This window comes from Amia ocellicauda, chromosome 11 (genome assembly GCF_036373705.1).
Source record: "Amia ocellicauda isolate fAmiCal2 chromosome 11, fAmiCal2.hap1, whole genome shotgun sequence".
Classification (NCBI taxonomy): domain Eukaryota; kingdom Metazoa; phylum Chordata; class Actinopteri; order Amiiformes; family Amiidae; genus Amia; species Amia ocellicauda.
This window is the reverse complement of record NC_089860.1, coordinates 16,496,358-16,511,498: the sequence shown is the minus strand read 5'-3', so window position 1 is coordinate 16,511,498 and position 15,141 is coordinate 16,496,358. Positions and strand designations below refer to the sequence as shown.

Here is a 15,141-nt window from a genome sequence, read left to right as displayed (position 1 = left end):
GTATGGTTTATTGAAAGGCAAGCTCCATGATACCACTCCCTGCATTGACAACACAGAACCATGCCCTCTCTCATTTGATTGGTTCATTTACTGTCAAAACTAAGCAAGCCTTATCTACTGCAGAAAAATGCACAATACTTCATATTTGATTTCATAAAACCTATTGCTTTAATATTAAAATGGAATAGAAATTACTTATTGAATATCAATTTCTGTGAAGAAATGGATTAACAATATCATTTCCTGAAGTATGCAAAGCAAATACAGAGAGTTAATTAGTTAATTATCATAATGCCAAGGTCTTTATTGCTGTTAGTTGCTCATTAATATTCTGTATTATTTTTATGGAGACACTTTATTAAGGGTGATTTTCAATTGTTTCAAGATATCACCTTATTTTACATACAGTTGCCCATTTACTCAGTTTATTTTTTCAGATAAGGTTGAACTTGCAATGTACATAAATGTAGATGACAGTGTGTGTGTGTGTGTGTGTGTGTGTGTGTATATATATATATATATATATATATATATATATATATACACACACACACTCACCTAAAGGATTATTAGGAACACCTGTTCAATTTCTCATTAATGCAATTATCTAACCTATCAATCACATGGCAGTTGCTTCAATGCATTTAGGAGTGTGGTCCTGGTCAAGACAATCTCCTGAACTCCAAACTGAATGTCTGAATGGGAAAGAAAGGTGATTTAAGCAATTTTGAGCGTGGCATGGTTGTTGGTGCCAGACGGGCCGGTCTGAGTATTTCACAATCTGCTCAGTTACTGGGATTTTCACGCACAATGAGAACATGGATCCATCATGCCTTGTTACCACTGTGCAGGCTGGTGGTGGTGGTGTAATGGTGTGGGGGATGTTTTCTTGGCACACTTTAGGCCCCTTAGTGCCAATTGGGCATCGTTTAAATGCCACGGCCTACCTGAGCATTGTTTCTGACCATGTCCATCCCTTTATGACCACCATGTACCCATCCTCTGATGGCTACTTCCAGCAGGATAATGCACCATGTCACAAAGGTCGAATCATTACAAATTGGTTTCTTGAACATGACAATGAGTTCACTGTACTAAACTGGCCCCCACAGTCACCAGATCTCAACCCAATAGAGCATCTTTGGGATGTGGTGGAACGGGAGCTTCGTGCCCTGGATGTGCATCCCACAAATCTCCATCAACTGCAAGATGCTATCCTATCAATATGGGCCAACATTTCTAAAGAATGCTTTCAGCACCTTGTTGAATCAATGCCACGTAGAATTAAGGCAGTTCTGAAGGCGAAAGGGCGTCAAACACAGTATTAGTATGGTGTTCCTAATAATCCTTTAGGTGAGTGTATATGTGTATATACACCGATCAGCTATAACATTATGACCACCTGCCTAATATTGTGTAGCAGATCCTTCAAGTCCTGTAAGTTGCGAGGTGGGGCCTCCATGGATTGGACTTGCTTGTCCAGCACATCCCACAGATGCTCGATTGGATTGAGATCTGGGGAATTTGGAGGCCAAGTCAACACCTTGAACTCATGATCCATCAGACCAGGCCACCTTCTTCCATTGCTCCGTGGTCCAGTTCTGATGCTCACGTGCCCATTGTAGGCGCTTTCGGCAGTGGACAGGGGTCAGCACGGGCACCCCGACTGGTCTGCGGCTACACAGCCCCATACACAACAAACTGCGATGCACTGTGTGTTCTGACACCTTTCTATCAGAACCAGCATTACCTTTTTCAGCAATTTGAGCTACAGTAGCCTGTCTGTTGGATCAGACCCCACGGGCCAGCCTTCGCTCCCCACGTGCATCAGTGAGCCTTGGCCGCCCATGACCCTGTCGCCGGTTCACCGCTTTTCCTTCCTTGGAGCACTTTTGATAGGTACTGACCACTGCAGACCGGGAACACCCCACAACAGCTGCAGTTTTGGAGATGCTCTGACCCAGTCGTCTAGCCATCACAATTTGGCCCTTGTCAAAGTCGCTCAGATCCTTACACTTGCCCATTTTTCCTGCTTTTAACACATCAACTTTGAGGACAAAATGTTCACTTGCTGCCTAATATATCCCACCCACTGACAGGTGCCATGATAACGAGATTATCAGTGTCATTCACTTCACCTGTCAGTGGTCATAATGTTATGGCTGATCGGTGTATCCGTGGGTGAGTGCTGTTCAGATCGCAGCTCTATGATTCATCTGTCACTTTGTCTCTGGAGTCTGCGATCAACAGGAGTGCATTGTGTGTGTGTACTACCATGACAGTGAGAATACAGCTTCGCAAAGGGAACACATATATAGGGGTTACTTGATACTTGATACTTATGAATGGTAGAAAACAAAATGTAAGAAATGTTTTTGGAGCTTCCCCAGTCCCCACACATGCACCACGATTGTTATTGTATTTTTCTAGTAATGTGTCATTACAGGCATCCTCCCAAGCAGCAACTGCACAATAATGGGAAATGTCTTCATTCTGTGATATATGACGGCTGTAAACTGTGACTGCCCCTTGTCATACCCAGCACTGCAGTATCAATAATAAACCTTGTTTTATTCACGTAGTTTGATGTTTTATGCTATTTGACAAAGAAAAAGCGAATACCTTATGGTTTTTACAACACGCAATGCGAAACCACGCTGCTGGTGTTGGTGTAGCGCAGATGTCCGCAGTTCTGCGCGGCTGCACCAATGGGATCGCCGGGATTGTGCAGATGACCCTGATCTTGCAACGTTGCTGAACCACCGGCGTGCGATCAAGGGTCAAATCCGCACTTCCAGGAAAAACAAAGCAAAGCTGCCAGTGCCACAAACCTCGCCTTTTCCCATCGCTGCTCTCAATACGGAGTTTGTCGTGATTTATAATAGTGTGCACTATCACCCACCTCACTAAACGCAGGCAGCCAACCATGTGCAAATAAATAAGCATTAAGTGCTTTGCTTACGGTGGTGGATTGGCCATCTGCCCCTGACAAGGTAACTAGAAATACGAGTCTGGAGCAGCTGGGTCTGACACCTGAGTGTAAAACAAAAAACTAAAACGTATTGCATGTTTATCAGACCTTCCCCAGCTCAGCAGCGCAATGCATACACGCAAAAAGCAACGCAAGTCACCTAACCAGCTTTTAATTACCCTCGAAGTGAACCCGTGTCTCTGACGACCATTTCAATTATTCTAAGGTAAGCAACAATAATGCACTTCAATGACATATTGTGAGCTGTATTCTAGACTGACGCATACCGGTTTCAAAGTGTGTGTATGTGCTATTTAGCCTAAATCTTTAATTCACTTACCACGTAAATGCACAAGCCGTAAGTGAAGCCCTGTGGAGTGTGTCCAGTGTAATGATATATCATTTAAACGGCAACGTCTCGGTTGCTGCTGCAGTTGGGAGGTTAACTCGTCCAAACCTGCTACGTTGCATCAGATGCGTCTAGACTCTGCAGCTTTGAATACTGATACTTTATATTACAACATTTGTCTGACACCATGTATATTGAAATGGGATTGTAATCGTCTGAATGAATTAAGCAACAGTTTGACAGGAGGTGGTGCTGTTGTATAAGACTGTGGTTGACCTTGATCTGTCCTGTCCTATTTTTTAGTGTATTGAAATGATCTGGATGTCTGACATATATTCATGGCTTGCTATGGTCTGTGGTGACATAAAATATGCCTGTTGGTAACGATGCTCTGATATATCTTCATTTCCGAGGTGGGGTAATTTCTCTGCACTGTTTATTATAACCCAACTGAATAGTACTTTTAAAAAAAGCACTTCCTGAGGAGATGTCATCAGAGGATCCAGCAACATTGCTTCTCCTGAGCCTCTCCACTTGCACATTGTTGGAAAACGTGTGCCAACCGCAAGAACCACTTTCAAATAGTTCACAAACTATAAAGACGTAGGTGGCAGATTTACAGGCAAAGGATATTGCAACACTTCAAAAAAAAAAAGGTTACGAAATATTTAGATTCATTCACATTTTTGCCACACAAATATGCTATATTTACTGGGCAGCCTCACATATTGAAAAATGAAATAATGATTTAAAAAATGTTGTCATTCCTTCTGTTTTCTATGCCAATTCCACTAAACCAATCTGCGCCCCTTGTTGCTGTAGGTGCCCGTGTGGAAGATGTGGCAGTCCACAGTCTCGCTCCCGCTGCTGTCCGTGCTCGTCCTCGTGGCAGTGCGATACTGGCATCACCTGGGAGGGTTTTGCCGAAGCGTGTTCTCTGGCGGGGCAGGGAAGGGCTCTGGGAGGCGGGGGGCTGTTCAGCTCACTCACAGCTTTGTCCTCATGAATTCTACCCACGGGCAGCCCGACAGCGTCCTGCAAACCTTCGACCTGTACGCCCAGACACAGCCTTCCCTCAGCATCGGCAAAGAGAAAGGTAGGCGAGTCTCCTTTGATCATTGCACAGCCCTTAAACACTCCCTAGCTTAGTCATATGAAAACAAACGAACCCGTGTAAGGAGTAAAATAGAAGATTGCTCTGCTTCGCACTGTTCGGTCTGACTCTCGTCGATGTGTCTTGCCCACTTCGTCCTGTAGGTGAGTTTGTGGACTGTGTGGTGCACAGGGTAGCTCCCACATGTGCTCTAGAGCTGGGGACCCACTGCGGATACACAGCCATTCGGATCCTGAGACGGCTGCCCTCCTCCGCCAAGCTGTACACGGTGGAGCAGGACCCGGCCACCGCAGAAGCCGGGGAGGAGATGATTCTAGTGGCTGGATTCAAGCATTCCCAGGTATCTTATTGCATAGCAGTTCACAAACCGCACAGCTGCACAAAACAGGGTGGGGTTATTTCCTTGTTCTGTTCTGTGTATATAAAACAATGACATGGGTGTGTTGTGTTGCGATGTGATTCATGAGGCTAGAAGGAGATGGCACACTTCCTTAGCTGCGTGTTTGTCTTGCAGTTCCAGATGTTGATCTCGCCATCCTCTGCTGCTATTCCCAGGATGAGGGCAGAGCTGGGTGTGAGAGCGGTGGGGCTGGTGCTGATGGACCACGACGTGGAGCAGTACCTGCCCGACCTGCAGGCACTGGAACAGGAAGGCCTAGTCTCGACCGGCTCTGTCCTGCTGGTCAATAACACGCATGCCCAGGGAGCGCGGGACTTCCTGCGCTATATCCACAGCAACCCACGCTACTCTGTGCACAGCCAGAGACATGGCATGCTGGAGGTCCAGTGCCAACAGGGTTCAATCGATGGCACGAGGTAAGAACATGATGCTCCTGTGAGGAGTCTACCAGACTGTACCTTGACAAAAGTTGAGCAGATACTGGATAGTTGCTAGCCAATCATTTCAAAACAGAACCTCAAAATGTATGGAAACTTACTATGTTATAATGTTGGTACTGTTAATCAGTAAACGTATACCTTTAAATTGGTCACATAACTAATTGTTTGTAGTAATGAATGTGAGTTTCACAAGTATTCTTACTAATGGTAGAGGCAAGTGCAATTCCCCCAATTTACCACATGTAGGCATTAATAGAACATATGTTAATGGACAAAAACACATTAAAACAAATTGGCAAGTTTTTATTTGGTAAAAAGGACACCAATTGATTAATATATACACAGTGCACTGAATATGTGACACAATAGACCACAACTCACCTACCGTTTCAAATAGAATACATTTTATATTCGTCAATCAACAACTTTAACAGTTGATGGCTTTGTCCCGGACACGTCAAGAACTTAGTGGTTGGTTTTTTACATTTTCTTGAACTTTATCATTTATCATTGTTAGAATGATTTAAGATTAATATAATCAAATTGCAGATGATAATCTCTGAGTCAGATGTAAAGGGGCCACTGAAAAATATTGTAATAATCTTTCAGGGATGCAAGGTAATGGCAGTCTCTATGGAGTCAAAATCATCATTCATGGGTAGATTAATTGAATTGTTAAATCCAATTTAGTTTTTTAACATTTTCAATCAGAAGTTGTTCAAACCTGTTGACAAATCTAAGCATTTACTGTTGCAACTGAAAATATGCTTGTGTGTGTATAGCAGATATGTACATTTGTTTGGTTTGTTTTCAAACAGCACCATTTCCTTTTTTGTTGGAAATATACAAACAATTCTTTATAAATAAATGTGAAGAGTTAAACTGTTGTTGTACCACATCTTTTCGTAGACCGTATGCAGCTCAAAACTCAAACCTGCAGTTTACTTGCCTTGTTAGTTGTCTGGTGTTACTGTGTTTACAATCCAGAAAGCACCCCCCCATGTCTGATATTTCAGAGACACTGTAGCATGATAACAAGGTCAGCCCATGTGAAGCATGGAGAAGAAACAGTGAGAAACCCTGCATCATTTTATTTCTGGTAAATCAATGCATTAGGGTTAGATTTCTTTGTTAACCTCCCTTATCCCTTTTTGGTAGGATGACTGAAGCTTGAATTATAATTGTCTCCATTCCTTTTCTCTAACCGTAGTCTTCATCTGTAAATGTCAAAGCAAACACCTACTGTCTGAGCTAATTGTCTTTAACTCATAAGATTCAAGCAAAGCTTTGTATGGCTGCATCAGGCATGGCCTTTAACTTCGGGCCCAGGCTTCCTCTTCTGTCCCCTAGGAGAGTTGAAAGTCACTCTCTGGCAGAGCGGAGGACGGAGGAAACCCTCTTTACATGGTCCAGGGGAGGAACAGTCTGACATAGGCGACCGTGGGCAGAGTTTGGGAATTGCGAGTGTTTGCTGTACCCTCTCTGGCACTGTGTCAGGGTGAGACCAGCGCACCGCAGGCCAGATCGTTGGCAGGGAAGTCAAACTCTGCCGATGTGCATGGAGTGGAGGTAAGGTCTTCAGCAGCAGGTCTGACAGTACCCGTTTACACACTCAGACCATGTGGTGGCCTGGTGAGTCCAGCTCAGCAGGCAGTGCGGCGGGAGACCTGTTTTCAGCCCCTGAGTGCCGCGTTTGTGTAGCACCCCCCGCCGCCCCGTCCAGGCCCAGCGAGCGGCGGTAGGCAGCGGAGAGTCTGTACAGCACCTCCGCAGCGGGCTGGGCCTGGGAGTCGGCCTTCTGGGTGAGCAGCATCTCGAAGAGGGTGCTGACCTCAGAGAGTAGGTGCCCGGGCAGCGCCACACCTTTGCCAGAAGTTTTCCCGAAGGTGGAGAAGCAGGTTGCTCCCTCCTCGGCTGCCTCCAGGGGAGAGGACTCCTCCGGGGGTCGGGCGTCCTCTGGGACAAAGACATTCTCCCTGTAGTCTGTGGTGAGAGGCAGGGACAGGCGGGCCATCCATGCAGGGTCGGGGAAATCTGAAAACACATCATCTGGGGAAGGAAAGTCCGATTCAATCAGCTCTAGGAGATATCAAACATATCTTACCACGACTGAGACAGAGTCGCATGCTGCACAGTATGAGCTCCTTTACTAGGATCTAAGATCTTTTCAAGCAGCTGAGCCTTGTGATTTTGATTTCTTACTCTGGGTTATCAATTTGATCATACACCTGATTTGTTTCATGTCTAAGGAATCTCTTGACATCCTCAGAGCTCATCCAAGTGATTGGAGACTGGTTGTTTTATATTCTGGTCATATTAAATCCACCCTGCCAGATACCAGATGTCTTCAGGTCTGTAAACATGTGCCTTGTTAAAGCTAAAGGGAATTTATACCTAGACAAATGTGGAAGCATATTATGTTAATCATTACATATTGATATTTGTAGTAGTGTGGAGCCCTATGCCATCAAATAGAGATTTAGAAATGTTTTGGCATTTCAAGTGGATGATGGATTGTTTTGTTTATGCATGTTTTATATTTAAATAAACTATAATGGCCACATCGACATAGGTCACTAGTCATTTTTGGTATAAATGATGGAATTTGTCTTTTGGTTTATTTAGAACAAAAATAAAATAATAGCTACAGTTGATTGCTCAGTCACTGGCAGTTGTATGGTATGTTATTAAAAAAGAAGACTGGGACAAATTGAAATACCCAAATTGATTGAAATCAGTGTTCTAGCCTTTACACACCTACTTCAGCCTAGTGCTGTGCTTTACAGGGAATCATTGAGAAGTATGGATAATACATATATAAATATATGTATGTGATCGTAGCAGACTACCTTTGGGGAGTTTGCTGTTAAAATTAAAGAAGAGCGAAAAGAAAAAGCAAAGACGAAAAGCTCCGGGGGACGGACTGTGGGCCCTTCATCTTCAAAGGCAGTTAATGAAACTCTTGAGTAACATTCTACAGACCTCTGTTTTCCCTGCATTGTATCTGTCATCCACAGGGAATAAGAGAAGACATGGAATGAGATATTAGCCTGGTAATGCAACCGAGCCATCTGATGAAGTTCAAGATCAGTGCGCCGTGGCTCGGGGGGGTTTCAGTCTGCTTTGCTCAAGATGGAATTACACCCCGAGAGCACTGCAGGTCAGACAGGAATCAAACGAACCCTCAAAGAAACAGCACTGTTCAATTGAGCCCTGCGATCTTGTTTGGTCTAGTTTAACACTCTCTGAATTGTTTCATATCTTTCTTAAATCGGTCATGTGACCCACATCCATGTTGCATTTTATTTTTATTTTTAATCATCTTTAGGTATAGTTTGAATGCATAATTTCATCCTATAGTCTAATTGTAAAATCTTCTCTCTCTGTGAGGTCAGATTAACTTTAACAATTATCACCTAATTATATTTCAATGTAGGTTTTGGACACTTATAGTGTATTTTACATTTTTTAATGGACGTCTCGTGGTTGATTTCAGTTGTATTCAAACTTCACATCAGTGTCCAGGCTGGTCCTACCTGTGTTGTTGAGCAGAGTGTCCAGACCCTCCCCCAGTAGGTGGTCAGTGGGAGAGTCTCGCCCCGTGTCCCAGTCCATGTCTCCGGCTTCGCTCTCTCCATGGCCACTGTCCTTGGTACTCAGCCAATCGGCATCCTGTGCTCCAGACCTTCGACAGGGCAGAGGAAGCAAAGGGATATAAACGTCCTGCAAGGGCCCCCTGGGGTAAAGACTTTCTGTCTCGGCTGGAGAGCTGTTAACACACCACCCACACTCAAGGCTCTTTAGCCCTTTCAAGTTAGTTACAGCACATTGATTGAGCGCTATAATGTACGAGGAGCTGCTGCACACCAGCGGCCACGGGGGCAGATGCGTCAGCCCGGCTGCTCATTTCACGGACACGAGTCACTGAGATGAAGGAGGGAGATGCTTTGGTGGGGGAGGGGGGGAATTGCTAGTTATAGCAGCCCAACAACACAGAGCACAGAGCAGATTTTAATGTGGTCGGTGTGGGAATGACTCAGAAGCGCTTCCAGGGGGAATAAACATGTGTCACAAAACCACTGTGGAAAACAGACCAGGTCTGAACTGCAGGCTACTGGAGCACGAGAGTTGGGAGGAAATGGGTGCCCACATGGTGGTTAATGAGTAAATGAATAAACTGGACTGAACTGAGAGGGCTTTACAGTCTACACCACTGTCCCATAACCAAGGAATAGGACACGTACAAAACAGGAGAGGTTTGCATTAACTGCCCATTTTAAGTGAAGAACGTGTACTTTAGGCATTTACGCAAATAACTGGACATTATGTCCAGACAGGAATGTTCAGCAGAGTTTTATTTCTCTGCCCAGGTGACTCATTTTATTTTTTCGCCTTTTGATTTACTCCTGCAAACCTTTTAATCAAGGCAACAAGTGGAGACATTGGGTCAGGGCTGGAATTACAGGGAGTGACGAGAGATATTTCCTTATGTTGCTGTTTTCAATTACACGATGCCCGTCCTATGCCTTCATCAGACTCTTAAAGAAGCCAATTCTATTACCAGAATAAGATATTTCTCAAAAAAAAATCTCTAAAACTCTCATTTAATATGTCAATTTAAGGTGCTTGTTTTTCTAAATAAAGTGCAGGTTTCCAAGCAGAATTATCTGAATGAAGAAGAGGCAGCTGCATATACTGACAGAAGGGAGCTGACGTGATATATAGCACTTCTGCAACAGTTACATGAAAGGCACGATATAAACCCAAGTTCCTCAAGTGTGGGTAGCTTTGATGCTGACCGCACTGAAGTGGAGCTCATGCAGCAATCCCACTGAGAGACTTGAGGCCTGACTAACATTGTGCTTCATTAGCAACACCACACACACACACACACACACACACACACACACACACACACACAAAGTCTGAGTTCAAACCAAAGGAGACAACAATGGACCCTGACCCCAGTGCTCACCTGCCAGCTCTGTGAGAGTACTTATTTCCCCGGAAGTTTGGTCTTGGCTGGAACTGGCCCTGGTGCAGCAGGGAAAGCAGCTGGGAGACTTGCTGTAAGACAGGAAACGGTTATGTGAAGAGGAAAGCATTTCTGTGCATCGCCCATTCTTCCATTTGCTTCCTTCCAGGATGAGCACTACAAACATAGCTATTTTGAACTAAAATACCTATTCAAGCTCTCCAGATTTCTCAAGGATTCCTCGGGGGAGTAGTAAAACCACAGTTTAAATCAGAGCTGCAGAAATGTGTCTGTGAATTTTGAAAGACCTTCTTCCTCTGTAGGTAACAGTAAATAATTAACTTCTGAAGATTTGTGGTTTATACATTAGGAGAAGAATAAGTTCACATAAATGATTAAGGTTATCACTACAAAACACAGCAGAAAGTTCTATATTCTGAGTGTTGCCTCACAGTCTACTTTATTATTGTGCATGTCTGAGCTTACTTCAGCTTTTTTTCATTTTTTATAATAGCTACAGTTGATTGCTCAGTCTCTTCCAAGACTGTAATACAATACTGAGCATATGACTCGTTATAATTTCTCAGAGCTTCTGGCATCTTTAGTTGCTCTGTGCTATTTGAGCACCTTAAACCCTCAATGCTTTGTCAGCTTTATCTGTCATCAGTCCCTTGAGGCTAGTTTTGTTTTTAATAAATACTTTCAGAAAAAAAAAGTCTTTATGAACCCAAAACTATATGAACTGTATGACCTCAGAAAATAATCTGCAAAAGCTAGACACAATCAAGTTTTTCAATCTAAGCTGAACGAACCAATATTTATCAGCATTTCTGGTGGTAAAGTTAAATTCTGTTTAAACATTTAAAAAGTTGTACATTTAAACACACACACGTTATACACTTATGTATTAAGTTATCTAAACGTGCGTGTGTACTACACATACAAATCTAGGCGTTATACATCATATGCAATTTAATAATTTTAAAATCCTTCTCTGTTTGGCTTACCTGTACCTCTGGTGAAGCTGACGAGAGCTCAATGGGGTTATACTCCCCAAAGGCAGCCATAGACATCCGGACCAGATTCCTCAAGATCCGATGGTGGTCTTCACTCTCTTGCTTCATCTTAGTCTCGGCATTTCTGGGTCTTCTCAATGTCCTAAATGCTGGAGAAGAGGAGGATGAATCTGAGGTCTCCCCAGACCCACGTTGAATTTCTGGGCTTCCCTGGCACCTTAATGTCCCCATATGAGATACAGTATCTGGAGCTGACGGAATGTCCTCCGAGATCTTGGCCCTGCGGAGGGTCCTGTAAGGGGTTGCTGGGGTCCGAGGGAGAGTGCCATCAATTTCAATGTTGCTGGGTTTGCGTAGGGTTCTTGTTTGGGGCAGAGGGAGTGTTCTGTTGTCCTCTGGGAAGGTCTGGTTTCTTATGGTTCTGCTGAGGGATGGAGACAGGCTGAACTGACAGGGGAGAAAGGACTCTTGAATGTCAGGAACTACATCATCAACAGGTGTGGATGGTTTTTGTGGGTCCCCCTCAGTTGGTTCTTCCTTTCTCCCTCTCAGCACAGGAACCAGCTGTATGTCAGCTTTCTGGATGTGCTTTTGTGGCCGCCTGGGGTGCCTGGTGTAAGTGGACTCGGCCTGTCTACAGTTGTAAGCATGATTGTCTCGTTTTTCTGTTCGGCAAAAGGTGGTAACCAGTGCAGCCACCAGCAGCAGGAGCAGGCAGGTAGCACCCAGACAGATGACTAACATCATAGTAAAGCTCAGTTGCCCCTTTTGTCCAGGGGATGAATTCTTGAGGTGGTCCTGGAGGTTGATAAAAATTATTTCCAAAGTAGCTTTGGTAACAAGCGAGGGAGAACCCATGTCTGAGACAGCAATGTCGATCTCAAACACTTTTCCGATCAATTCAGTAGCATTGCTGGTATTCACATATATCTGTCCAGTAAATTCATCGAGTAAAAACAAGCCACCAGCATTTCCGTTTATAATTCTGTAACAAACTGCTCCATTTATGCCTGAATCCATATCACTCGCTTTAATTGTGGAGGCTGGGTAACCTTCTAGCCTGAGTCTTGCTGCAGTGTTGTTAGTCCCTGAGGAAAGTTGAAAGAAGTAGTCTGATGTTGAGTCAGTCTGCGTGTCTCCCAGCTCTGTAACTATCTCCCCAGTCTCCATGTTCACTGGGATGTTGATTGATGCCCTGCCCCTCTTTTGCACTGGTTCTTCAATAACTGGGTAGTTATCGTTGACATCTTGAATATTTATCTGTACAGTAGTGCTGCTGGTCAGGGGGCGGTGTCCTTGATCTGTAGCCTCAACGATCAGAGTAAAGTGCTTGGATTGCTCAAAATCAAAAGGCCGTTGAGCATAAATGGCCCCATCAGTAGGGTGGATGGTAAATGAAGATTTAACAAGTTCACTGGATTCCCTGATGGAGAAAGAAAATGTCCCACTGAGCTCAAGGTCAATGTCATGAGCCTCCACAGTTAGTACATGGAGCCCAGGATCATTGTTTTCTCTGATAGAGGCCTCATACAGGTCCTTGGAGAAAACAGGGGCATTGTCATTTTCATCTAACACATGGACTGTTAAGTGTTCGATAAAAGTTAAACGAGGTGTGCCATGGTCTTCGGCTATCAGTGTTAGATTATACTCTGTCTTGCTCTCTCTGTCCAAGACAGCGCTGGTTACTATCATGTAATTGTCTCTGTGGATCTTCTTTAGCCGAAAATGTCCCTGCCCATGCTTAATCTGGCAATGTACCTTCCCGTTGTCCCCGGAATCTGCATCAGACACCATCACCAAAGCAAGAAACGTTTCCACAGTGGAAGCCTCAGACACCAAAGCAACATCGGAATCCTGTGGTGCCCAGGTGACAAGAATGTTGGGTGCGTTGTCATTGACGTCCAAGACCTTAATTTGCAGTTTGCAATGGGAAGGGATGGCATTAGGTCCCAGATCCCTGGCTTGAATGTCAATCTCATAATTCCGCTTTTCCTCATAGTCCAATTCCCCTATGAGGGTCACCGCACCTGTCTTGGGGTCAATAGCAAAGAGGTTCTGCACATCTAAAGGGACATGCTTACTAAAGGAATACTCAATCTCTCCATTGGCCCCCTGATCAGGATCTGTGGCTTTAAGGTTAATGACGGTGGTCCCTCGAGGAGTGTTTTCACTGAGCTCGACAGTGACCACACTGTCCTCAAAAACTGGGCTGTTATCATTGGAGTCCAAGACATTGACCTTCACCAGTGTGCTGCCCGATCGGGGGGGATTGCCTTTATCCCAGGCAACCAGAGTCAATTCAAAAGAGGACTGAACCTCTCTGTCCAGTTCTTTGATGACCACTAACTCTGCGTGCTTGGTGCCCTCCGAGCGAGTGACAACATCCAGGGCAAAGTGCTGGTTGGGGGACAAAGAATACGTCTGGAGTGCATTGGGCCCAGCATCGGGATCCTGCGCCCTGTCCAGAGGAATCCGCATGCGCAGTGTGGCAGTTTCTGAAATCTCAATTTCCTGCTCAATGTTCGGGAAGGAGGGGCTGTGGTCGTTGAGATCCATGACCTCCACCATCACCTGCAAAAAGTCTATGGCACCTCCTTTTCTGTAAAGCACGTTGAATTGAATCACACAGGGGTCGCTATCCTTGCAAAGTGCTTCTCGGTCCAGGGGGCCCACAGTCGAAACAGCTCCATCAGTTACTCCCACAACAAAAGGCAGGGCTCGAACATGATCCACAATGTGAAAGTCCCCAAGCTCTCCGCTTGCTCCCCGCAACCTCAAATCATCAGCCAACTTTCCAATCCTGGTCCCACTGGGCTGTTCTTCCAAAACTTTATATCCAATGGGTTGGGTAAGAGGGTCCAGAGAAAAAACAGCACTCAACAAGCAAAGAGCCAGAATGGGCAGCTGAGCAGCATGTAAAAACATGACTAGATAGTGTTTTTGAATATTAATAATAAAATAGTTTCACTTTTATAGATCTAAACTGAATTATCGCATTCTGATTTTTTTGTGTTATACTACATCTCATTTATTTTAAACCTTACAGTTAACCATATGCTTTGAATTAACAACACATACAAAGCAAAACAGTAGTTTTAAGTAATTATAAATATTAATATATACATACATATATATCTACACATGAAAAGGTTAAATAGCTCTCAGAAGAAACAGTCTAATTTAAATTAAACACATTCAGTCAGCCAAAAGCACACCATGGAAAAAACTAATCATGCAAGTCCACTTATCATCTCAGAGAGTCAAAATGCAAAAACAATATTCCAAATATAAAAGCAAAGCCAAGCTTTTACATATTTAAAACGTCCCATTTGTATGATTCATAACAGAAAAGAACTAGAGGTATTTTACGCACTCACGCAGGCTGCCATCCCTGAATCATGCTCTCCTACTTCTGAAGTTTGGAAACAAAGTTGGGTTGAAGTGGGCAAATTTGGTTTTGTGACACACATAAAGTGAAGCCCAATCAGAAGGAAAGGCAGGCCTGAGTGCAGTGCAGACAGACTCCACCTTTCCAAAGAAAACAGCCCCTCAGGAAATTGGGCAGGAGTTAAAACAACATTCATGCGCTTTTAAAGAAACACTATCCTTCTTTTCTCACAGGCTGCTGTTACCCCTTTGTTTAACTTTTAAAATAACTCATCAAAGCCTCTTTTCAGGGTTAGGTTTCTGAACGGGCACTGGAATCGGCTTAACTACCCCATGTGTATTCCACAACTGAAACCAAGCCAGACCAAGTCTTAGAGCTGAGTGATGTAAGGTCTAGTCATCCCTTAAAATCACGAAGACAGATAAGAAAGATCAACATTTAGGCAACTACAAACTTGTCATTCTCAAAGGTACCTTGCAGTCCGCTGT

The 15,141-nt window shown here is 44.1% G+C and overlaps 2 protein-coding genes across 2 annotated transcripts; one reads left to right on the top strand and one right to left on the bottom strand.

Moving 5' to 3' along the window:
* The first annotated feature begins 2,756 nt into the window (after positions 1 to 2,756).
* LOC136763021 (transmembrane O-methyltransferase homolog) lies at positions 2,757 to 6,156 on the top strand. Its single transcript, XM_066716699.1, has 4 exons — positions 2,757 to 3,197; positions 4,143 to 4,416; positions 4,578 to 4,774; positions 4,949 to 6,156. Exons 2-4 carry the CDS (start codon positions 4,158 to 4,160, stop codon positions 5,252 to 5,254), a joined length of 762 nt encoding a protein of 253 aa, XP_066572796.1. The 5' UTR covers positions 2,757 to 3,197; positions 4,143 to 4,157; the 3' UTR covers positions 5,255 to 6,156.
* On the bottom strand, positions 5,557 to 14,719 carry pcdh12 (protocadherin 12). The gene is made up of 4 exons (XM_066716698.1): positions 11,257 to 14,719; positions 10,250 to 10,341; positions 8,811 to 8,959; positions 5,557 to 7,323 (listed from the first exon to the last, which is right to left on the bottom strand). Exons 1-4 carry the CDS (start codon positions 14,188 to 14,190, stop codon positions 6,887 to 6,889), a joined length of 3,612 nt encoding a protein of 1,203 aa, XP_066572795.1. The 5' UTR covers positions 14,191 to 14,719; the 3' UTR covers positions 5,557 to 6,886.
* Positions 14,720 to 15,141: the final 422 nt, after the last annotated feature.

Excerpts from the sequence above, each read along its gene's own strand:
- LOC136763021 (XM_066716699.1), top strand. The coding sequence starts at position 4,158 with ATGTGGCAGTCCACAGTCTCGCTCCCGCTGCTGTCCGTGCTCGTCCTC. Across the intron at positions 4,417-4,577 it reads CAGCATCGGCAAAGAGAAAG|GTGAGTTTGTGGACTGTGTG; the intron begins GTAGGCGAGTCT and ends TTCGTCCTGTAG. Across the intron at positions 4,775-4,948 it reads CTGGATTCAAGCATTCCCAG|TTCCAGATGTTGATCTCGCC; the intron begins GTATCTTATTGC and ends TTTGTCTTGCAG.
- pcdh12 (XM_066716698.1), bottom strand. The coding sequence starts at position 14,190 with ATGTTTTTACATGCTGCTCAGCTGCCCATTCTGGCTCTTTGCTTGTTG. Across the intron at positions 10,342-11,256 it reads CAGCTTCACCAGAGGTACAG|CAAGTCTCCCAGCTGCTTTC; the intron begins GTAAGCCAAACA and ends CCTGTCTTACAG. Across the intron at positions 8,960-10,249 it reads TACTCTCACAGAGCTGGCAG|GTCTGGAGCACAGGATGCCG; the intron begins GTGAGCACTGGG and ends GCCCTGTCGAAG.